The 25,556-nt window shown below is 39.8% G+C and overlaps 1 protein-coding gene across 2 annotated transcripts in view; it reads right to left on the reverse strand.

Annotated features, from left to right (window-relative positions):
- Positions 1-849: 849 nt before the first annotated feature.
- GABRD (gamma-aminobutyric acid type A receptor subunit delta) overlaps positions 850-25,556 on the reverse strand; it is a 107,237-nt gene continuing 82,530 nt past the window's right edge. The window contains exons 6-14 of one of the 2 annotated variants that reach the window (XM_075773260.1): positions 17,310-18,597; positions 8,774-8,886; positions 8,124-8,191; positions 7,037-7,257; positions 6,269-6,351; positions 4,391-4,528; positions 3,330-3,482; positions 2,517-2,728; positions 850-1,267 (exon numbers count right to left, since the gene is read on the reverse strand). In XM_075773260.1, the coding sequence (XP_075629375.1) occupies positions 968-1,267; positions 2,517-2,728; positions 3,330-3,482; positions 4,391-4,528; positions 6,269-6,351; positions 7,037-7,257; positions 8,124-8,191; positions 8,774-8,886; positions 17,310-17,377 (1,356 nt within the window). In that variant the 5' untranslated portion in view covers positions 17,378-18,597 and the 3' untranslated portion in view covers positions 850-967. Of the gene's footprint in view, positions 1,268-2,516; positions 2,729-3,329; positions 3,486-4,390; positions 4,529-6,268; positions 6,352-7,036; positions 7,258-8,123; positions 8,192-8,773; positions 8,887-17,309; positions 18,598-25,556 lie in introns of both variants that reach the window. The other variant, XM_075773259.1, reaches the window with a different exon arrangement.

Below are 25,556 nucleotides of genomic sequence, written 5' to 3' on the forward strand. Positions count from 1 at the left end.
AAAGCCATTTATGCCTTTTTTTTTTTTTTTTTTACTTCACTCAGCTATTTAAGGACAGATGCAAAAAGGATATTTTCAGAGGCACACATGGTAGACTCTCACTGAAAATCAACAGAATGAATTCTAAAGTCCTTCCTGAAAATGGAGTCTGAGTTCCTTCCTTATCAAGCACCTTTAAAATTTTTCCCAATCCAACATAGAAAGCCTGAGCTTTCCCTGTGTTTCTAAATCACTTTTGTCTATTTTTGGGCCTATTAAACTAATAAACATTACTGTGTTTAAATGTTTAAACTTCCAGTAGCTTAGATCCAAAATGTAATACAGTCATTATTAACAATTCAGTAGAATTTTATGTAGTATATTTTATTTCATGCTGTGACTAAGAGCATTGAAATGTTTTCAATACTTTATCCAAGACAAATAATAGTTTAAGAAAAAGCCTCCACTCCCGTCTACTCCATTCTACTTTGTTAATGAGATTTTTATGATTAAAAACTCCAACTTTACCACTACTGTTAAGCCTAGACCATCCCACAGAAGGCCAGATGCAGAAAATCACTGAGGAATTAGCACTTCTGTTACAAAAAAAGGAAATGATCTGAGTGTGAAAAGCCAAATCTTCATTACTGATCGACACTTAAAGTGGAGGAAAACCATAGTAATTTAAGATTTAAACTTGTGCTACAAATATGTACATATGAAAAATTGTGTCATGGTAATACAGGAAATAAGGAACTGGGATTGTTTGGCAGAGTACAGTTATTACTGTATCAAATCAGATCAGTAATAAATTGCTGCTTTTAGTAGGAACTGATCACAGGACTTTCTTGACTTTAGAAATGTCTCGAGCTCATTGGAAAATATTTTGAGAAGAGATGGATCAATATATTTTCAGCAAGGGCTTTTTAGTCTGCAGGTATTGTTCAATTTGTAGCTCTTCACATGAATTTTCTTTTTTTTTTTTTTTTTACATTGTGTATGCAACCCAGTATATAACATTGACTGCTGCAAAGGCTGCTGGGAACACGGCTCTGGCATATATATCAATGGTATCAGCATCAATGGGCTTAAAGAGGGACTTCAGACCACTCTTTTTGTCCAGTTTCATTACTTGCTGCTGTTTTGTCTCTCCAGTTTCTATTTCTATTGTGCCATACGATCCAGGCAGGCTTCTGGGAATTCGGTGCTGCCTATTGGAAATGGCCAGTTCCTGGTTCACACCAGCTATGGAAAGGGAAAACAGAACAATGGCGTTCTTCACGTTTATCTGCAAAGGAAAGAGGAGAACCTGTAACAGCAATTTATAGGGCAAAGGTAGTGTACTTCATCCAAGCTAGCCATGATACTGATGTGGTGAAAATACCTATGAGATCCATAAGTGTGGAATGGGATTTATCACTTGCTTTGGCAGACGGACCACTGAAAGACTCTGTTCTATCACATCTAAATTCTGGTTATAATTTTACATGCTCTGAATTACTGAGGCACCATCGAGACAGCATGCATAGGCCCACCTGACTGAAAATAATTGACTGACTTCAAGGAGACAGTCATCCCACTGTGTGGCCAAAGCCAATGGGCAGTTCTCAGGCTCTTGTCAAAGCTGAGAGAACGTGGAGGTGGGACAGAAAATGAATATGGATCAGTTGTATCCACTACAACTTAATAAAATGAAGTAATAATAAATACTACCAAAGGTGCTGGAGAGTTCAAAAATATGTAGGCCTGGGCTACGAATTGTGAATTGTCAAAAAAAAAAGTTTCTTAATCAGTTCACTCTGCTTCATCACTAACATGCATATATGTACGTGAAGAAAGCAGCGAAGCCATCTGGAGTTCCTGGAAGAAATTTCATCTACAGACTCCTTTATTCAGTTTCCCTAGGCTTCATATCTACATAACTTATATCCATGCTAATTGTATCTGTATTTAGCTTATGCAGCTTAGGTGTAAAAAATGTAATCTCCAGGGGACAACATTGAAGACAACAGGCCTAGTTTTTGTTTGGCTGACAGCATTTTATTATGCTGTAGCAGAGCTAAAAGAGTCTTAGCAGAAGCCGCTACTAAAGAACACCTTCTGAGAATACCTTTCTTCCCCATCTCAGGTAATACTGTCATAATGACTTTGCCCTGACCCTGCAGGAGCAATTCAAGGTTACCATAACTTACACTGAGGACTGGACAAATATCAAATATTTTCTCAAAGTGTAAGATGTACAAATCTGGCTCAAGACATACTTTGTCTCTCATCTTACTCATTCTCTCTTATTCTCCATTTCCTATCTTAAATACAGCAAAAAACTATGTGAGAATATGTTGTCTTTAGTGCTAACCATGCTGCAAGGGGAAATTAGCATTGCATTTGGTTGCTTGTCATATTAATGTGCCAAAAGAATTAACCAGTAAATATGTTGTTTTCAAAAGGGGTAGAAGAATTTGCCTCCATAGTAGAAAAAGGTGGTGATGCAGGGTGATTGCTTTTGGAAAGTTATTCACAGTATTACGCTTACTGACCTCTCCACTCTGCCTTCTTGCTTTTATCTTGTTCTTTTGCTTTTTCATGTAGTCAGCATTGAAATGTGCAAATGCATATTCTACCAGTGCAGCAAAGACAAACACATAGCAAATCCAGAAGTAAACATCAAGTGCCTTGATGGCAGATGCTCGTGGAAGCGAAGATCGCGCACTGACCATCAGTGTAGTCATAGTAAGAACAGTAGTTATACCTGCAGTGTAGTGTAAGAAAATTTACTTTAGGTTTCATAGTAAACACCATAATAAGTATATTTACTAATCTGAAGCTGAGGAATATGTTCACAGTAGAAACCCCTTAATAGTGTGACTTCTGATTTTCAAAACAGGGCATTTGTAAAAAAACAGTGCATTTGTATGAGTAAGGCAACTTTGAACATGTTACCCTTGGTTTTGTTCTAGATCAGGACAAACAAAACCAGAAGACTTAACCCTGAAAAACTTTTGCATCTGGACTTGCAACCGTTACTCAGGCAAACAGATGCACAAGCTCTAGGAACATTTTTTTGTCACTGTCCCAGTTCCTTCAAATCAATTCTTTCATACATCTGCCTCACATTCGCTATTGCTTTTAACCATCTTTAGATGGTTATTTTCTGTTCTTTACTGAGGCAGCTGCTCTGATAGCATGACAGAAATTAAAACATGAGGGAAATCTTTTAAAGAACTCTCTCGTCTGCACATGTAAACATAGTATTCATAAATGCACCTCCATGGAAAATGAGGGTTATTAGAGACTGGAATTACAACTTCAGCATACCCTTCCCTGTTAGTTCCCCAGACTATTTGTTGTACCTAATGACACTCTGGCAGGCACAGCTGACTGACTGATCCAGAAGGATACCCACGACATGGCCACTAGTAAGATAGAAGGAACATAAGACTGAATGATGTAAACTCCTCGATTTCGCCGAAGGTGGAAGTGGAGACTGAGCCTGGGAAACTGACCTGCTGGAAAAAAGAGCAAAGAAAGATTCTGACTGTGTGAATTACAGTTAAACTGATATTCCAAATAACATTTCCTATAATGACCCAGATCTACATTCTTAAACATCTTTCGGACAAGGATCACAAAAAGCTTTTTTCAATGTTGTTCAATTAGTCTTCATAAACCCTGCACGAGGCACTGCAGTTCTCATCAGCACTGTTAGCTAAGAATAGGTCAAATGATTTGTCTCAGGTCATATCAATGCCAGATCTGAAAATAAAATCATGAGTCTTCTCGAATAACAGTATTGCTTCAAAATGTGTACTGTCTTATCATCTGCTGTAGAAAGTCCTCCAGATACTAAATTTAGATTTTTTAAAAGGCCAAGTTAATTTCAAACTCAAAAAAGAGCTTAGAGGAGATGTGCAGCATAAATGAGGATCTGAATACATGAAAGAGGATGAAAAATCAGCAGGAAAGAAATGACTCCAATCTTTTACAAACATTGCAATAAACCCAGTGATACGCATACACACCACTGACTTCTACTGGATAGAATTAGAATGATCTGACTGTACGTCATAAGCCTCATACCATCAGGGCTAATGGAAATTTTTCTTTGTCCGAAGTTGCAAATTAGGTCAAGAAAATGTGAGCTATACCTCAAGTGTTTTTTATCAAGTCTGGCTACTCCATGCAGTATTTTGTCAAACATACAGAGCTAAAGGACATAATATGCACAGTGGCTACCTGAAGGGTCAGCAAAGGTTGGCATTTTTTGCAAGTGTAAGCTAAAGAAAGCTCTTATCAGAAACCTGACAGGTTCTTAAATTAGTTAGTTGAGGGATTTTGTATTATACATATAGGAGGTTTCCTTATGCAGGAAAAAGTCAGATACTGTCCCTGAATTGAAGACAGATCCTGTTACCCGATTTGAAGTTCATCATTTCTGTTGTGAACTGGTAATTGGTAATTGTGAATTGAGCAAGCTGCAGCTTATCCAGCCCATGAATCTCCTCCTGGTTTTCTGACCAGTGGTAGACTATGTCCTCTGAAGAGTAGCCATCTGCCAAAAGAAAGCTGAATAAACACAAAGTTTGAGGAAGAAATTAAGAACTTAGAGGACTCTTAGTGGAAGTCCTCTAATAATTCCTCTGCTATATGTTGATTTTCATCAGTCCCATTGCAAACATGCTGTGATTTGGTCTGGATAATTCACTCTCCTGGCAACATCGATGTTGCCAGTGTCACATTGGGGTAGCTTTCCTACAGGGAGAATAATCCAAGTTGATTCACACTGAGTAGCAATATGTGGTATGGCACGATGCACTTCAGTATCATGAGACATGTTTTGCATGGTTTTCTGTCTGTTCTGTTTTGAACTTCCTTGATATTTTCAAACCAAAATGACAAAAAGGTAAAGGTTTCAAAGATTCTAGATTCTTGAACGTTTTGTAAGAAATGGTGCGTAGAGAACAGAAAATCAAATTTGTGCATCCAGTTAGAGCACAGCAACGTAACACAGACCCATGTCCATTCCGAGATGCACCAACTAGCTTGGCAATCACTATGTATATCATCAGCCTATTAATTAATGACTGCAGTTTGGCATGGGTGGCAGCTGGGAGATGACTACTAGGGAGAGCTGCAGGGCACCAGGGACATGAGAGAAGCGGGTATATGTCTAAGGGGATTTATGTAATATGCAAATCCATAGGAAATCGATCTTTGCTAGTTTTGCTGTTAATTAACAACTTGCTACTAGACCATTAATTTGTTTAAAGAGGCTTTATTTCTACACATTTGTTTCACTGAAATCAAACCCCTCAAATTCAATTAAAAAATTCAACCACCACCAAAACTCCCTGCAGAACTTGCTGGGACAGATTGCTGGTTCACTGTCTGCTGCCTCTGTATTTGGTGATTACATAAGTAAAACTGTAGATTGCTATTTTTGACAGGATAAAATGGTATTGTGGTTAATTGCCTAGAAAACAAAGTCAGTGCTAAAAAAGAAAAAGAGAAACTTGCATCAATAGGCCAGTGGGATCTGCTCAGAAACTGCTATTCACAGATCTCTGGAACCCTCAGGGCCTGTAGACTCCTTGATATAAAAAACACATTGCCATTGATTGGGTGGCCCCTGCTTGTGTTGGTGGTGAATTTCATTCAAAAGTATTAATGCTCATGGGAATGACATGCTGATTATAGATAAAATACAGGTTGGACAAAATATAAATTCATTCTTCACCCTCCTTTGTGAGTACAAATGAATTTAAGCCAATCCATGCAGTATTCTGACTGATTTCTGTGTAACAGATACAGGAACGCCTAGCTAAGCTATGCAAGGGTTAGTCACAATGGCATTCATTAAAAGCAGGGAATTCTTTCTTTTTCCTGTTTTCTCATAAAGAAAAAATAGCACATCAAACTTTGCCTGTGGGCTTCTTATTCTCCCTGGATTTGATGCAAACCTCAGTAATTCTAGTGACTGTCATGATTGCGCTGGGTTTGACATCAAGCACAAAGTTCAACATGTGTCAGCAGGACTGTAGGTTGTTCATCTTCACTAAATTAAATCCTATAGTTTTGAATTGGATCAGAGCTGAACTGGTATTGTAAAGCCCATAGTCTAATGCCCAATACAGAGAATGAAGGGATTCATGTTTGTACCCTTTATTTCTAAATCCTGAGGCACACCTTATATTTCATTGATTAAAGCAGAATCGTTCCAGCAAGTGAAGCACCATACATGCAGGCTTTAAACAAAACACAGATTATATGAAACACTGTACTCAGTCCTTACAGCTCTCCAAATCCAACATGCATTCTTGCTCATCCATTGGATACTTGGAAAGGTCCATGTCACAGGCCACTGTTGAGGTAATCCTGTTCCAAACAATGTGTACACCAGTTAGTTGTATTCAGATAGAGCCTTTGCCTTAGAACTCAGAAGACTAAATGGAAAACTTTGAAACTTTAATACTAATACAGGAAACTATTTTCAAAATCCTTATGGCTATTGCCTTTACTAAGTCTGTGGGAAACCCAAAGGCGAGGGGAAATTGAAGAAAGGTCAAATGACTTGTCTAATGTCAGAGGACGCTTCAGCTACTTCTAATGATGAAAAGGACATTTCTGAGTCAAATCTCCTCCCTTCCACTGTCCCGAAGATCACTACCAATACCTTAAGGGTGACTTTGGACTTTCAAAGGTGCACACTCATTATTTTTGGAGAACATTAAACAATTAACTTTAAATATAGTTACTGAGTTCTAGCAGGAACACTCTTCCAAAGTGAAAAAATACTATTTTCTCTGTTTGAAAGATGGGGAAGTTGAGCCTAAATCAGACTCATAGTTCCCTTGGAAAATAGTGAGAGAGTGGAGAACAGAATCTTTGCTCTGTATTCAACATCTTAATTCTCCCATTAAGGACATTCTGAAAGTTATCAGTCATTATGCAGTGGAAAATGTGTTTTAGGAAATCATCTTCGGAAAACTGAGTGATTACTTTATAGTCTGTTCAAAAAGTTAATACATGATAGAGTACACTTGCACTCTGTCTCACTCACCTGATGCTGTATAAAATGACTCCATCTGGCTGGAGCCTGATAAGTTTGTTTTCCACAGTCACATCATGGAACCAAGCAGACTTGGCATTTACTATGAAAGTATCTGGCAGCCAGAGCTTGTCCACAAACCGGCTGTCTAAGCCCAAAGTTTCGTTGGTGTGGTTGTAAGACAGACGGTCATCTCGCCAGCTCTGGTGCAAAAATACCGTCATGGTATATTCCTATGGCAAGAGAAATCCCAATTACAAAGTGATGCTAAACAAACACAATGATAATGCTTTGGGACTTGGTCCAAAATCATTGTATTAGCCTAGAAATGTATTAACTGTTTCCTGTGCAAATAAGTATTTTTATACTCAGTCAACCATAAAGTTGCCCAAGCATTTTAATTACTGCTTCTACCATGGATAAACCCAATATATCAAAAAGTGATTCAATGTCAGTGTTATATACAACATGTTGCAAGAGTTGCATATGTCTTAATGAAGAAAAGCAGTTTATTTATCTCCACAAGTACAACTTTTGTTTTTGAAAGCAAAACTAAAAAATCAGATGAAGTTACGCATCTGTAATGAAGGAAAAGGATGGAGGGAAAATCAAAGTTTTGGTTTTAAAATTAAATTTGTTGTTTTTCAGAAATGCAGTTAATTCATGCCTTGTAAGTTGTTACACTCCGCTGCTTTATTGAAAGGTCTTTACACCAAAAAGAGGAGCATCTCACAACCAATCGTTCCCTTAGCTTCTTTTTGGACGTTTCTGCGGTGAAAAGGAATTTGAACAGAAGTTGGAGTTAATGCTTGAAAATAGGCTTTCTGTTAAGTGCTGCACAGATCGAACCTTGCTAACTGTAGTAAGAAATCTCAGTGACTTACAAAAGGCTAGATTCTTGTAACTGGCAATGTCTGCCAGAAGAGACTATGCCTGTGTCTTGAAATACAGTGTTTGTCCTTTGCAGTACCTTCTTGTGGTAATTTATCCACTCCAAACATCTTGGGGACCAACTGTCTCTCTAGTTAGTTAGTTTTCTACACTTTCTGTCATTGCCATACAAATGTTCACAACTTGGTGGGTTTAATTGATGACATACCATGTTCACTTCTGAGATGTGGTCAATGCTGGCTACTTCAATTGCAAGAGCAACATTAACAGGAGGACCTGAGAAAAAATGTTTAAATGGGGTGATTTACATCATCATAGTACCTATAAAAATATAGATGACCCAAGACTTAGTTATTTCATACAGAGTGAATTCATGGAAGTATTTTCTATGACAAAATACACTTTCCAAGTAAAATCAACCCTAAAGCAAGAGACTTAAATCTTTTACAAATTGCGTCCTCAGTTTCCAACAGAACACCTCGCTTCAGTGATAAAGGACATGAGTTATAATCACAACTACTGAAAATTCTGAACTCCCTTCTGGAAACCACATCATCTTGTTTAAGACAGCATGACTTCAAGCAAATGCAGAAGTTATCACCATTTAATGTAATCCAAAATTCCTTCAACTTAGATATTAGTGATTTAGGAATTGTATCAGCAAGAAGACTGCATTGCTAATTATGTTATACAGTCCATCTTTTTTCAAAATCAAGCAAATTGTTGATTGTTATTATTTCCAGTATCCAAGTAATAGATAATCACAACCTTTTAATCATGTAGATGATGAAGTTCACATAAACATCAGAAGGTAGAAGGATTGTAAGAAAAAAAGAAACATTATTCTCAAAGTCTCACCTCCAATCCCAGGCCTGAAATTACGTGCATACCCTTTCATTAAATCATCCAGGTTGGGTAACCAGGATATTTCGATGTTGGAACCTATGTAATCTCCAATGTCATTCATAGCTCTAGGTAGAAAGAATAAGGATCTTTTAAAACTTGGCTATGTTTACAAACAGGAAAGTAACAGAAAATGGAAGACATTGACTTCTTTTACACCACAGACCACCTACAGTATAATCAGCTATATTGGTAATTTAGTGGAAAAATACTGTATATAGAGAGGAAAACCATTTCAGATATTTCTGTTTAAATCAAAATATATTTCAGGCAAGACTATAGCCTCTTTCTGAAATACAAGCACATACTTTTTAAAGTTTTTTTCTTTAGGAAAAAAAAAAGTAGGGGAAAAAAGGATTTAGAAATGTAAAGACAGCATGAGGGAAACCAAGATACATTGTATACTGCATAAAATGCATCTGCAGATGCTGAAATGCAGCTCTCCGGGTAGCAGGACAGAGCAGCTGTGACAGCTCCTAGTATCACTATGGAACAGCTGAGATTAGGAAGGCTTGTACATTGTCAAATGTGACGGGAAAACAGTAAAAATTACACAGCTGGAATTTGGATTTAAGATCTTTGATACTGTGAAGAGTACCGTGGGGCTTCAGAAATATGAACAGCAATGCTAATAGAAGGTGTACAAATGCATGAAAACGGCAAAGATATGGTCAAAAAGATCTCGTTTAAAAAGTGAACAGCTGGAAGCGCGGAAGCACCGAAGGGGGCATTCCCATGGCCCCGACCTGGCATGGAGCTGCCCGTGGGCTGGACCCAAACCCTTGGCGGGAGTGTACTGTGGCGCTGGAACTCAGGAGGTGCTGTCCATGGCACCCGAAAGCCCCGGTAGTTCTCCCTCATTCTGAGCCAAAGAGGTGGTTGCCTACAGTCCAGGTGACTTGGGACCCTCCAGAAACCTCGAGAGGGGCCCATGGTTCTGCAGCACAAGGAGCTGCCCATAGTGGTGAGCCTGAAGGATTTCGCCATTGTCCTAGAACCTGAGGTGTGCTCAGTGATCCTAGGAATGCAGGGGCAAGAGTCCTAACTGTGGTCCTGGACTTAGGGACATTCCTGTCCATGATCTTGAGCGGTAAGTAAGTGAGGTATCCATAGCACTAAAATACCTCTGTTCCACTTCACCTACCCACAGGTGCCCAGAGTTTTGGGCATATAGGGATGGTTCCGTCATGCTGGGAGGGCCCAGCTCACCTGCTTGTGCTTTTTTGCACTTGCCAGCATCAGGCAGTGTGGGTGTTTGGCTGTTTGTCCTCAGGTCAGGGGTGTGGGGTGCCATAATGCACGCATCCTTTTGTAGTCACTCTTGGGACCTGAGTGAGCCACCAGACAGACAGTAGGTTTTTTTGGGAGGTAATGTGTTGCTGTCAGATTTGTGCAGCATGCCACAGTCCCCCTCCCAGAAATAAGGCTCCATCTCTCAGGATCCAGTGATGTTCCTTGAAGACATTAGCACAGTTTCTTGTTGCCATTTTCCACCACCTGGCAGATGCCAGCCTCTCAACCCTCCTGGTACAAGCAGTTATGTGGATCTTCCATAATCTCTTATAAACAAAGGCAAGCTTATATTGTCTTCATTAACTGTTTAAACTGAGCTGGCAGGCTTCATTTGAAGAAGATCTGTGCCTGCTCACATAATTCCTCTTGCCAGCACTGTGATTGACATGACAGGAATAGATAAATGACGGACTATGACAATATCTACCACAACTATTTGCAAAGAGAAAAGTTGCCAGTGGTTTGAGAGGGTCTGTATCTGAATGCCAGCACTATATCAAAACTGAGCCCTGTTTTAGCGTCTTCTACTGTGTCCAGCAATAAATAAGGCATTTGAGAGATATGTATCACTAGTAACAGAAGAGAAACTCGTTAGACATCGATGAAAGGCTGCAGAATAATATACCATGAGCATATTCTGCCTTGGTACTTACATAATTTTCTTAGAGTGTTCATGCGACATCATTGACCCACATAAAGCACATATTTTTTCTCTTCAAAATATACCAGTCTGGGCATTCTGCTCAGCACATGCAGTTACTGCTAGCACAGTAGCAGAGTATCTTACAATAACCAACTCTTGTCACAGGGGACTGAAAGAAAGGTCTTTGATTGCCATGGTCATAAAATTCTTGCCCCACATGTATGGAGTGAATTACATAAGGAAGGAGTCGTGGGATTACAATGTATAAATGTATTTCTGAGCAGCAGAGACACTGAAAACTTGCATTAACGGAGTTGTCAAAGCATAAGTGGCCTTAAAGCATAGGGACGCTGCTCCAAAGTGAAACTTCATTAGTTTATGGAAAATGTGAAAATTGAGGATATATATTAAATTGCATTTATAATGTTTCCTTCCCATGAGCACGCCATTGTTGTATGTTCATCTCAAATCACTCAGCTATTTCTCAGGTTCCTATATCTCTTCTGAGTAAGGATCTTGGAAGACTCAGAGCCATATTTTCAGCTATGTAAATTGGAATAACATAATTGATTTAGACAAAGGCTTTGAAGATTTATAACAGATGTTGACAGAGTTTTTTCCTTCTTTATTGGGTCTCATCAGTTATATAAACACTTCTTTCTATCAGACTCCTGTTTCCTATGTGCTAGTCTTTCAATCATCCAACTGTCAGTATTTACTTAAATGAAATTATTGTTTCATAATACTTGGCAAGATCCAGATGCTAAGGTCTGGCTTTCGTCTGCAATACCACCAAACATTCAGTTCAGAAATTCTTTCATTTATTTTCTTTTACGTTCACTACCCTATTTCTGGAAATACTAAGGCTATCAGTTAATACAGAAAAGAACTAATTATTTTAAATCAAGGCTGTGGCACATTAGAGAATATGAGATTATGGTGAAAGTATTTTGTTTAAAAATGTACTTATTTGTAACTTGTAAGTCTCAGCCGCAGATATGTAATGGTATTCCTAATCAGTAAAATATCTGATCTCCTTTTATAGGTAAAGAATGATACTTTACATCTTTTCATAATTAAAGTAAATAACTAGAATATATTGAATGAATATATCTGCCTAAAATCTCTTTTCAGTAGAAGGTGGTGCTTTTCCACTCCTGTTGCTAGATCTGCAGCCAAGTTCTGTAAAGTTTTTTGAAAACGATACTCAAGTCAAAAGGTGACTGCACCACCTATCTTGCGTGCCTGATCTGTGAGGATGGGAGAATCTAACTTGTGCTTCCTACGTACACAATAGTACAAAAGTGCTAAGTACAAGCCGTTGTAAAATTAGAATACCATGTATATTTATGAGTACTCAACCCAAGAAAAATAATAAAAACAAATACTGCTGTTCCCCTTTCACAAAAGATATTGTTACGTGTGTACATCAAGAACTCATCCCCAGATAACTGACTTATAATCAGTCCCTTGCTATAAAAGAAGTAATGTCACTATAAGAACTGCCAGGAGCCTCATCTGTTTTGAAAAAGCATTTACAGTATGCAGCAGTTAAGGACAGCCATAGAGCTCAAAGGAAGTTAAAATGATGAGAGTTGGGTTAAAAACTGTGAGCTGTAGCTTGCCATGTGTTTTAAGCAGATTACAATCTAGAGGGAGTTTTACTTAAATATCCATGACACAATTAAAATGAATCTTGTTTCTATTATTAATAAAGCCTTAGGGTCAGATCATCAGTGTAACAAATGTGTTGAAGTAAGTGGAGCTATATGCGCTTCATACCAGTGGGGGTTATTAAAGTTATTACAGCTGAAATAATTTTATAGCTAGATCCACTTTGTTGATCTTTATACTACTGGTTAATTTTTAAATTTCTTTGAAATGGGGAACAAAACTACTCTTACTCAGTTGCTGCCATTCTCAGACACTAGCACAGTGCTCACAGAATGGCTCCTAGATACTCAAAGAGAATATGTGAATCAGAATAACCTACAGTTTCATTTACAAATATTTATCACTGAGTTACCAAAAGCTTTTGCTAATCTTAGGCTTTTTCATGTGGATGATTAAGGGACTAGAGCATCTCTCAAATGAGGAAAAGCTGAGAGCTGGGACTGTTTAGCCTGGAGAAGAGAAGGCTCAGAGGGATCTTATCAATGTATATAAATACATGAAGGGAGGATGTAAAGAAGGCAGAGCCAGGCTCTTTGCACTGATGCCCAGTGACAGGACCAGGGGCAGTGGGCACAGACTGAAGCACAGGAGGTTCTGCTTGAACATCAGGAAACACTTTCTCACTGTGAGGGTGATAGGTTGTGGAGAAAGGTTGTGGTCTCCATCCTTGGCAATATTTAAAAGCTGTCTGAACATGGTCCTGAAGAACTAATGTAGCAGGGGCTATATGCTTGGGTGTATGATTCAGCATGGTGTAAATGAGTCCAAGCTCTGCTTGTGTCAGTCTGATATGTGCTCTTTAGGTCTAAAGTCATCCCAGGTCCTCCAGCACAGTAGAAATCTCCCATTCCCCTCTTTTTTGTCCCTCGAGAATATTGAGGGAGAGGAGAAATAACAAACTCAAGAATATTATTCTACCTATAATATTTTCATTTCATTTTTATCTGGTGAAGACAAAAGTGTGAATATTAGCAGCGAGTATAGAAGTCCTCGGTCAAAAATGATGACTTTGGAAAGCAGACCTTTATTTTCATGGCACTTTACAGGCCAGTTTGTGGTAACTCCTTTGAGCCATTCCTCTAGACTTCTGTGCATCAGATCCAGCGGTTTAAAGTTACATGAAGGATGGTGGGAGAATTTCATTCATCCTTGATAAGCAGTTGGGATTATATATGGCCTAAAACATTATTCACTTATTGTACCTTAAAAAGGAAGACCAGCATAGAAAAGACACATTGGAAGGGATTAACTTTTCATAGTGTAAGCAGTAAAGATGAAAAGAAAGGAAACTACTATTAGTTGATTCAGCAACTTCACTTCCTGACTTAAGCTGCTGTAAAGCTTGTTTTAGTAAGAAAAGGACTTTGTATAATTAAGCTATTGATCTGTAAAATTCAAGGGGCATAACAACTCATCAAAAAGCTTTTCTTCACTTTGCACCAGGCCAGAGTGGGGTGCCTCACTGACTGAATGGCAACATAGTCATGTGTACTAGTAATACCCTGGAAGTCATTCCCAAATATAAAGCTAAAGAAGATGGTTTTTCATCCACACTCTGTACACATCTCATTTCAGGCAGATATTTTAGAGAATATATTTGCATCTGTCCATATCTAGAGTTTAAGCATTGTGAGAACTTCAACAGAGCTCGCTGTTAACAGTAGAAAACAGATTATTGCTGTTTATACTATGAGAAGAATAGTTAGTTCTCTTGCACGCTAGACAAAGGGAAACAGAAATCACCATTGATAAACCTGGCAAAACTACGAAGTTCTTCTGTGCCAACAAAACTGTCCTTGACACAGGTTAGGGAAAGCGACTCCAAGCACTGAATCTCTGAGGACTAGGATGGAGTACGTTTCATTTTCTTTAGGATAATCTTTTGGGGGCAAATGGCCTGGATGTTATTGCCATTCAAGAAAACTTACTCTTTGGAAAAAGACAAGGAATATTCTGCAAGGTCAGTGAACAGTCTGGCCTCTGTCAAACTCCAGGATTATCCAGAGCACTATGTGTATCCTTCCCATCTGCCATTCCTGACTCTAAGTGAAGCTCACTGTAAATATGTTTTGTATTTTGAAATGTAATTGAAAAAGCATTAGGCTTAATTCATGGCAACGTTTTGAACATAAAAGCCCTTATTTCCTCTCTGTGAGTTTTAAGCTACAGAGAATGGACCACTCTTTGCATATATTCACGTGTTAAAGCTGCTCTCTTTCCATGAATAGAAGTAAAAGGCTGAGGGAGACACACAACAGAAGGACAATTCTATGCAAATGTACAAAAGTCATTTAACATAGTAGAATCTTAAATATAAAGATGCACCTAATTTTAATTAGAGAATTAAAATCTCTTTCAGTAAAGAATTACAAAGTACAGACCTATATCCCAAAACTCCTATCAATAGTACTCTTGCCCCCACAAATGAAGAAATATTTCACTAAGTGTATTTCAGCAGATGATCTCGTTCACTATGACACATTTATTATTGAAGCATCCACAGCATATCGAACTCTGATACAATTGTGGAAGCTACAGTCTTTGCCCCAAGGAGCTGTCAAGCATATAAATGCCAAATTTCTTGCCACCGATCACTGTCTCAAGCAGACCACAAAATACTACTTTTAAAAAATGTTTACCTGAAAACAGCACTGGCATAAGTAAGATGTGCTGACTTAGGTTGAATTTGGCTCATTCACTTCAGTCAAATAGCACACAACAGAGAAATTGCTTCAAATACAGCCCTCTAAAGCACCCGGAAACGATGTTCGAAAATGCTATGGGGAAGCAGGGTACACGTATTCCTCACTTCCCTCCTCTGCCAAACCTTGACATTATTTTAATAGGTAGTTTTGCCTTTGGGAAGTCTTATGTCATACCACTGAGTTCAGAACTCGCTGAAATATTCTTCCTTTTTTGAATATGTTTTTGCTTACACCTGTCAATACACAGTCCATAGGACTCACAAGCAGAGAACTTACTGGTTTTGGATGGCCTCTGTCATCGTCATGAATCACATTACATTTAGAAAACAAAATCAAAGCAATAACATGTAGCTATTGGCAGGTTTGCCCATTATTATAAAACCACAGTATTAATAAAATACTGCTCTTCATAAAAGCATCTCTTATGAAAAATAATTATATGTGATTTCATATTTAAGAACTCCAAGGAAGAAGAATAAGGAAGATCATGTGCTTCTTGGGCCCGTAAAAGGGGAATTATTTCATAGGCTGTCTATCTGTGAGGGATTTTACTGATGCAAGGATAAAATTTTGGTTTAGTTCTGTTAAACTCATTAAAAGAACACATCTAAGCAAAGTTACTCACTTTTTACAGGATTAAATGTTCTGCCATAGCCACACTAAATTCTAAATCTTCAGAAAACTGTTGTACTAAACAAAGCAGTCTTCTCTGACCATTGAATGTCTATCTTACACCTTTGCATATTTGGAAAACTGCTACAAACTGAACAGTTTGAATTTCACAAGCTAGAATTTGCCTTGCCTTATTCTCTGCCACGAGAGTGCCACAGACCTTGAAGACAGAGGCTGAGAAGACTGGCTTCCTCAAAATTCATTTTTTTCTTCTTTTATACTCAAACACCACTTTTCAACTAAACCACTCAATGCTAGCCCAAGTGCAGATAAAGAAACAGGATCATTGAAATTATGGGCAAGATCTTGATGCCCTTAGGTCATAAGCATTATTTTTTCTGCCTTCACTGTAATACTGGATTGCTTCAGAGCATGAGGGTGTCAGGATCTGACCCTGGATAACAAATTCAAGGTCATAGGATAAGGCATTATGTCAGTCCTGAATACGAGCAGTTGACTTGACACTTCCTCTAATGCAAGATCCTTTCTTTCCCTTCCCAGTGAAAAAAAAACAGATTACACTAATTCATTCCAAAAACTATAACAGCAATGCTATGTCTTACTACAATTATCATTTTGCTTCTGAAGCTATTAATAATGCCTATAAAGTAGAAGTAGGAAGACCCCTTGAATACCACAGCCATCCTCGCTCTGGATGATGTAGGCATGTTTTTATATGCAGCAAGTTCTTTTTTACTCCCCCTTCAATTTTCATTGCATAATCATGGCAAGCTTTCTCCACGTACAGCCTCCAGATCTGTAGAGAATATACAGAGAACATAGCTGGTTGCCTAGCTAACACCTTCAGAATAAATCTGACTGAGAATTGCAAATATATATCTTTACAATTTATTATTTTAAGAAATGGTTGGTGTTCTTCAAATGTTTTTTTCTAAGATCTCTGCCAGTCTCTTCCTCTTATCTCAAGTTCAGGAGACTTAGTGAACCCATTAGAAAGGAATGTCTGTATTTGGGAGGTTTTAATTGTGTCTTTGGAGGCCCAAAGCAAAGATGTTCAGTTAGTACCCCACTGGTTGTGCTGGGTTTTATGGAAGAGTTTCATGTTCAAGCAGGCCCCCTACAGAGCTGTTTAAGGAGATGAGGCTGCGCTGGGATGTGCCATGCCATTACAAAAAGTGATTGCCCCCAATTTATAGTAAGTGCCCTCGGGAAAAGGCTTCCACAGGCATCCTGCTAAAAACACTCCCCTTGGTTAAGCCAAGAAATTGCTGCTCAATTGGCAGAAGTGCATCCTCTGCTAGAAAAGGAAGAAAAAAGATGGGGCACATTGAGGAAACTCTTCAGTCAAGACCCATTTTTCTACTGAACACTCACTCAAGCAGTCGTAGCCCTCAAATGGAGAGCATGCCTGGACAAAAGTGGGAGTGGGCGCTGTGGGCAGGGGAAAGAGTGCCAGACCTGGCATTTTTCACCCCAGCCACACAGAAAGAATGTCTGCCTAAGGCCAGTCTAAGAAAGAATGAATGATAAGGCGTTTTCTTACCTGATACACCTGTGCTGTTGGGTGCACAGTAGAACCAAGGCAGGAAAAACCCAGGTAAGAAATTCCATTTTACTCCCATTTATTAGACAGTGGCAAACAAAACCCACGTTCCCTGGCTCTCTTGGTAGCTCCAAAGCTCCAGTAGTGTTGCCATCCTCGCTCGCTGTGACAAGTTGAGGCTGAGTTTAAAGCAATGTATTGCTGCTCAGCAGCAGCAGCCCCCACAATGTCTACAGTGCCCGGGAGCCATGCAGGCAGCCAGAAATACGGAGCAGGTAGCAGGGCAGCTCTCCTCCTCTGCGGGGTGGCACCTCGGCGGGGCTCCGCCGGCTCAGCACCGCCCGGCTCCGCTGCCCGGCTTTGGCACAGCCCGGCTGCAGGTTTCAGAAGCGCCTCGCCCTTCCTCCGGCCGGTCTTCTCGGGTGCGAGGCTGGTTGCCGAAAATAACCTCCAAAACGATAGATTAATCCCACCGAGTGCGGGGGGGAGCAAACGAAAAGTGCTCCGGAGACACCGGACATGTCCTGTGCAAATAATCACGGGCGGAGGGAGGGAGATGCAGCCCGAGCTAAGGGCAAAGGCGATGAAGCCATAGAGTGCAGGCAGTCCGGAGAGAGCTCAGAGGGAGAGGCAAAGCAGGTTCGTTCGGCACGGCAAAGGGCATGTGAAGTGCAGGAACCCAGTGCCGCTGTGTGCTGGAAGCACGCTGCCACCGCCCCCCGCCCCCGTCCCTCCCCGTGCAAATCCCGGCTGCACGACTCCGGGGCGACCGCAGCTGCAGCCCGTCTTGGAGCGGCTTTCCAAGGGAACAGGCAAGAGGGACAGAGGGGACTCTGGTGAGGGCAAACCGCCACCTCTTCGCTTTCTCAAAGCTGTCCCGGACTGGCGGTACAAAAGAGGCAGACCCAAGGTTTTCCAAACTTCTGCCTCGTCGCTCTCAGATTCTAAGGGGCTTCTCTGAAGTGAAACGCTTCAGGTTACTTCAGCAAGCCCGGAGCTGTGAAACTGCACTTGCAATACTCCATCCCACGGCTGCTCGGGGGCTGACATCGTTAGCACTCAATAACGCCGTGCCCGTTTCCATCCTTGTGCCTTGCAAACTCTCGGGGACCTCTGCTTGCTCTTAGGGCCGTGACTCCTCGCAGGAGGGTCAGTGGGAAGCCCGGCCAGAAGGCTTCTCGGGAGTTCGGGTTCATCTTCACTTGCAGGTCAAACTCGGTTTTCTCCTCCATGTTCGCTCTTTTCTTCTCTCCTCCTCCGCCTCCTCTGCTTTTTGGTGCTGTTCAGTCTAGAATGACAATTTTAAAACCAACCCACAAAGGAAACACTGTGAAGGAGACATTTTAAAGACATTTTATTGTAAAGCAAAAATGAATGTGCAGATACCTTAAGCAAATGAAGGGATGCACCTGGGGTAAAGTGTTCAATGTATCTTTTCATATGCTTAATATTGTATTATTATTTAATACCAATATTTCAAATGGCAACTGAGGGGTGGCAGGTGAGGGGAACAACAGCCCTGTGGGATCCAGGGGGAGGATAAATGTACAGATTGCATACAGATCTACACAATACATACACAAACATCCATACACACGCATACAAGATCATAGGTCATAAAAGTGTAAGAATGATGTGGGGGGTTATCTTCTTTCTGATCTCTTCCTTCCTCTGCACATTTCAGTGGTCATGCCTGCAGCTAATGTATGCTAAGGAGGAAAAGACCTAAATTTAAACTCAAGTAGTTGGATTGTCACATAAAAACTGGTTTTTTGGAGTGGGGAAACCAAAAGATTTTTGATGGAATTTACAGGATGACATACGGAACAGAATGATTTTGTCTCTCCATATAATAGAACAGATTTACACCTTTCAGGATATTTTCAGTTGACTTTCATATTTTTCCTACTCTTAAGGATGGCATTACAATCAGCTATGTACCTACGCTGAGAATTCCTTGATATTGTTTTTCTTTGGCTAGACAGCTGCCATGTAATTTACTAGTGAAAAAGAACAGTTTCCTATGTCTTCAGCATACATCTGTAAAAACAGCACAAATCAGCCAAGGCAATTTGTACACGTAGAATGAGTGTGTGTATATAAGTATTTTACACATATATAACACATATATAAGTGTGCGAGTGTGTGTGTATTTGTGTGCTGGTGTAAGTACATCAGGGCAACATATGTGCTACAAGTTTTGCCGTTAAAACAAGTAAAATACAATGGCAATCCTCAAAAAGAATCATTACTGAAAGAATTGTATTTCTGTAACAACTACACTTTCAGCACTTACTCACTTTGATCCCATGAAAAAGTTCTTTGCTGTCAGTGGTTCTAATATTGCAAAAAAGAAAAAAAAGGAAGAGCATCACCTACATATTTTCTCTAAATTCATTAAGATAGTTCTCTTTCTCACTTCTTCTATCACTATGTTCCTTTTTCAGCAGCTCTACAGCCAAAAACAGTAAGGTGACTGGCCACAAAATCTTCAATGCAGTTGTGATGGGACTATGTTTAGCTTCAGAATCTTAATATTTTTTCTGAAAAATCTGGTATTCAAGGTACATTATCAGGGTTCTGATTATCCCTGGAAAAAATTAACTGTCCCATTCATTTCACTGGGCATTGCATAGGGATATTTATCCAATTGCTGAAATCATCTTGAACGACCAAGGTTTTATACTATAGATTCGGATTAATCATAGAATCATGAATGAAAGAAATATATATGGGGAATCTTCCATCACCACCATAACAGTGCCTGGGTTTAACAAAATCTCCCATGATTTTCACAGGACTGATTTAGCTACGACTTTGTGTCTGTACTTCAGAAAAAGAGGTGTTCTAAGATCCATTCCCACAAAACCCTAAAATAAATGTGGAACTTCTCTCAAATAAATCAATTACATTTGATGTAAATAGGCCTTAATTATATCCTCTATATTATACAGAAGAAGGGCAAATGCTAGGTCATTCAGCCTTGGTTTTAGTTGGTTCTGCACACAAATATTTAAGCAAAATAGGCTGTTACATAGATATAGATATACACATATATAGATACACCTCCACTCAAAATTAATAATTCCTTTTAGTCAAAGGGAAGAGAGGGGATAAAATAATAATGATCAACAATATATTTCATTTCCTACAATTCTAGCAGAATATCCCAAACTCCTTACAGTCAATGACAGATTAAAATTGCTCAAGAGATAGATTAAAAAACAATTAAAATTGCTATTAAAACGTCAAAACAAAACAAAATAAATAAGCTCTCCAAATCTTTCTCATCTAATCCTCTTGAAAATAATTAAAGCTTTCCTTTGGCTACTGGCTTGGAACTGTCAAATAGTCTTAAAAAGATGGCCCATGATACTAAATTTTTCTTAAGCCTTTTTGTCACTCTACTAAATTACTACCCCTCCTCAATCCCTATGGCTGCAGGCATGAACATTTATGAAAATACCCATCCTATGATCTGACGCATACGGAGCTCAGATGGATCATCAGCAACCGCGTGGGATTAAAGAATGCTCAACACTACTGGGTTGACAGGTCAGAGTTACACAGTTTGGAACAAAGTTTCATCTTTGCTGTCATACGCATAAAGCTGTTGTAGGTCTGGCAAAATGATGTAATAATGACCAACGTGACACCTAGGTCAGTATTTCCGTATTATCTGACCATGTCAGTCTATCAAAAGTTGATGGGCTCCACCCACATCTGGACAATTTTACAAGTAAATATCATTTAAACACTATTATGAATTAAATCATTAGTTGTAATTATTACTATATTAACAATTACTAATTTTTGAAGTATTTACCCTTTCTCAAGTAGTAAGCAAAGGTCACAACTTTGAAGTAATATTTTACTATAATTAAAAACAGAAACCCACAGTTCAAAAGCTGTCAAAGTATTTTTCTTCTGGAGCACCTAACAAGTGTGACTTTTTCCTGATCGTAGTCATCTGCACTTTTGTAATTGCTAGCGTAAAATAATTTATTGGAAAGCATAATTTGATGGGATTGAGGAGAAATATGCTCAGTGATTTTGGCCAAACAACAAGTTTTCATAGTCCTGTATTACCTCAGCGTTTTGAGAGCATATCAAAAGGGTGTTATTTGAATTTTACAGTTGCACTGCATTACCTGATATTCTTAATAGATCATTTTCTAAACAGGACAGGTGGTTTTACCACCAGCAAAGATGTCATATTGTCACATATAATTTTTAGAGGCAAAAAATGTACCACACGGATAATTAGTTTCGCTCTCCCACGATTCCACATAAACAGCTCTTGAAAGACTGTTGTGGCAACGTCGCCAAATGTCTCTAGATATATAAATTACACACATATGCCTATTTTTATAAATGAGATTTGGGAATATCAGTAGCAATCGCATGGTGGGAATATTTAGCTCATTTCAGAGGTTGTACCATACTTGCACTGTATGAATGTCCCATGGCCCCAACACAAACGTGTCTGTATTTAATAAATATCAGTATAATCACCACATCAATTTTCCTTTCACCTAAAGCACTGGATGAGAATTCTAGTTTTTATCTGTTTCCAAATGTTCTGTAGAACATGCGGTTCCTCCCTCAGTCGGCATAGATTCTTTTGATAATCATGAAGCGTGGTGTGGCTAGACACTTTGCCTTCTTTTTCTCTTCTCTGTGCAACAGATTTGGGATGAAGTTCCCCGCTTTGCCCCTAAGCCAGGGCGAGTTCCAGGACTGGAGATGACTGTCTGCCAGACGTGTTGCTCTCAGTGGTGCACCCAGCTGATGTCATCCCTGGTCATTCCTCCGTGGGGTGCTCTGATAGCAAATGCCCCTCTCATTCTTTCCTACTACATCTGTAAGGATGACTCATTGGTAAGATGCTTATCAATGCTTTGCCATTGTTTTACAGTCAAACATTGATCCATAGCATGGAATAGGGGCAGAGAAGTTGTTTTATGTAATCTGATATAAACCACACTGCAAAAATTAAGATTCCATTATTGGCATGTCTTCCTGCCTAAAAGCGAGAAAGCTCCATATATGAGCTACTGTCACCTTGGAAACGTTCAGAAAAGAAATACCAAGCGCCTGTGGAAGCACAGTATGTAGCCATACAGCAAACTGAACTGTCCAGTTCTGCTAAGCTTGAAATTGCTCATGAGGTGGTACTAAAGTAACTTCACTGAAATGTCTCTAAATTTAACTTACAGTAAGAAAACAGCACAATTTTAATTTATACATGCTCACTCTGTTACCCAGTTTCTCAGAGTTGGGCCACTGGTGGTTAGTGCCTACAATATCTAGATGAGCAGCACCAACCAATGCCTTTTGGTAAATCTCCTGGAGCTTAAAGCTGGAAGAGATTCACTGACTTCTAGCTGATAGACATAACTTGTGGATTGGGAGATACAAACTTGTCTGGGGAGCCATAATTAAGCGTCTGCAGAGGAGTTGCAGATATCTTCTCTCTTCTCGCATCTATATGGGAGGTAAAAATCTAGATTGCCTTTCCCTAGTGACAGATTATTCACCTGACAGAAAGTCATGACCAGTGACCAGGAAATCACACAGTCAGATGTAACTGGTAGTGTGCACTCTGAAATGACCGGTGCTGACTGGAAGGGGACTGTTGTAAAACTTCACTAACAAAACATCTGGTATTTCTGAATTAAGTTGGATTAGCAATTTGAACTTTGTTCCAGTTCAGAGTGAACACTACATCAACATTTCCTACGGAATGACAATTCAATTTCTACTTGTCTCCGAATGCTATGTCTCTGGCCGAGGCAGCGGTTATAATCCATGATGGTTTACAGCAAAGTTACAAATTGGCTATTCTTTTTTGACTCAAGTGCTGGGCAGGTTTTTAGGAAACTTAGAGGTTAAACTCATATTTATTTATTGCTAAAAGTACAGTTACCATTTTTTCTGGTTGTTGTTATGAAATCATCCAAAGAGTTGTAAACTGGGACTGAATAAATACCCTGAATAAAAATATCACAAGAAACTGACAATCAGTGATATTACCAGGTGTTGTTACAAACGTTTTCTTCAGGGGAAAAGAACATGCTTGGATCTTTTACATCCTGACTATAGGAGTGTGAGAACTGGCGGGTTCAGAGTTAACACAGTTATATCTATTCTAGATCTGCAGAGAGAGCTATACAGTTAATCACTGCGTATTTTTAGCCTACATCCTGTAGCTTTAATCCTGCAAATGTCTGTATGTAATTTGTTTTATGTAATATGAATAGATGCCATAAAATCAAGATTCCACCGTCTACAGAGCTAAGAATGTTGATATATTTCTAAAGAATGAGGACCTATACCATAAGTGTAGGACAATGAATTGGTCACTGACTAATATATACTCTACACCGTGGGTACCAGTGGAAAGAAATGCTTAGATTAGTAGCATGTGCTTATATGCTTGGTATCAAAAAACAGACCTTACTTCTTATAGCAGCTATAAAAAATTACAGAAATACCGCTTACAACTGAGGAACATTTTATGTTAAATAACTCTGAGGATGCCTTCCATCTCTATGTACAGATCAGTGTTTATTTCGGTATAAAAGATGTCCCAATATTTTAATAACTGAATCACTTTGAATAGCTGAATTTCTCTAGCTTGTCTAGCATTTAGGCCCAGTGCCAAGAATAAGGCAACAAGAATCTGCTTTTCTGTGACTCTAACTGCACTGTTCCTTAGCTTTGTCAAGGTAATACATGGAACAGAATAGAAAGGAAACCTAATTACCAATTAAGAGCTAAAATGTGATCACCGAACACATGGTAGCAAACACACAAGTTCAGAAGAGTCCTCTGCAGAACAGAGTATTCCAACTGAGACACATTTTATGAATACAGTTAGCTTTACTATGTAAAATACTAAAATATAATCTAAATTCTTTTTCACTGAGTGATTTTGTGCATACTTGTAACAATTGCTGAAGTGTTACAAGGAACCTCAAGAGCCGCAGTTTCTGCTGAAGCTAGAGGAAGCATTCAGAATGTGACATTATAAATGGGCAGCATGATCAGTACACATGATTTTTGCTGTAATAACCCTTAATTAGTAACTAATGGTGAAATCCTATTGTCAGAATAGTGCAGGCTTATTTCTGAAAAGGCATTTAAGACAGCTTCATTCTGGATTGAAACTCAGAAATCTTCAGTATTCTAAAATGTGTGTACTCCAACCTCTGTATGACTTCTGCATTGCAGAAAGTCACGCGAATTCACTAAAAACATTTTTTTAATCATGCTACCAACTTGCTTAAAATTTATAAATGTATTTAGAATAAATAGTAAGCTGAAATTTTGCAGAACATTTCTCTGATTTCAGTTACCTGAAATCACCTGAGCCAGAGGCCCAGGAGAAGCCAAAGATGTGTCAGGAGTGCTCTCACCTGTGTAATTATTCCCATTAATGAATGGAAGCCTTAATGCCACTGTATTTTTAAAGTATCAGTCATCCTTTTATGTATTAGAGAACGTGTCAGAAGCTCACAAAAATGTATAAAAAGTCTTGCCAATCAAACCCGGGAAGACGCTGCGTTTCATAGTAGTTCATATTTTAACCTACACTACTAAAAATAAAATAATTGTCAAGCAGGGGGGGGGAAAAACCCGATCAACTGCTCAGCTGGTTCAAATCTTCGTAATTCATTGGCTTGAATAAACCCGTGAATATCCGCCCTACATCTTGTAATTCTGCGTACTTATAAGAGTGCAGACTCAGAAGCGAGCCTGCAGCACCAGGAATCTCCTCAGAGAAAGGCACTCGCTCTTTCCCGATGTAGGGCACTGCCTGGGGCGGGCCGGCTCCACCGGCACGCACCACCCCGCGGGCGGGGGGGGGGCGCACGGCGGCACCGCCCACCTGCAGCGGCTGCGGGGGCCCCGGGGCAGGGGACGGGCTCTCCCCGGCGCCCCTGCCGAGCGCTCGCGGTGGTTTGCTCCGTTGCCGTGGTAACGGATGTAACAGGCGCTGGGCCCAGCCGCGGAGGTCGGTGGCGGTGAGGCTACGGGCTGGGCCGCGGCGTGCGAAGGGACGGGGGTCCCGGGAACGGCTGCCCTGCCCTGCCCTGCCCTGCCCTGCCCTGCCCTGCCCGCCTCCGCGGGAAGGAGGGAGGTGTAGTGGTCCCTCTGCGCGGGGAGCAGCGCTATGGGCTGCCAGGCTGGCCCCGGCCCGCTCGGCGGGCTGACCCTTGGCGGCGGCTGTTAGCGGAGCGG

Source organism: Balearica regulorum, chromosome 21 (assembly GCF_011004875.1).
Source record: "Balearica regulorum gibbericeps isolate bBalReg1 chromosome 21, bBalReg1.pri, whole genome shotgun sequence".
NCBI classification, from domain to species: domain Eukaryota; kingdom Metazoa; phylum Chordata; class Aves; order Gruiformes; family Gruidae; genus Balearica; species Balearica regulorum.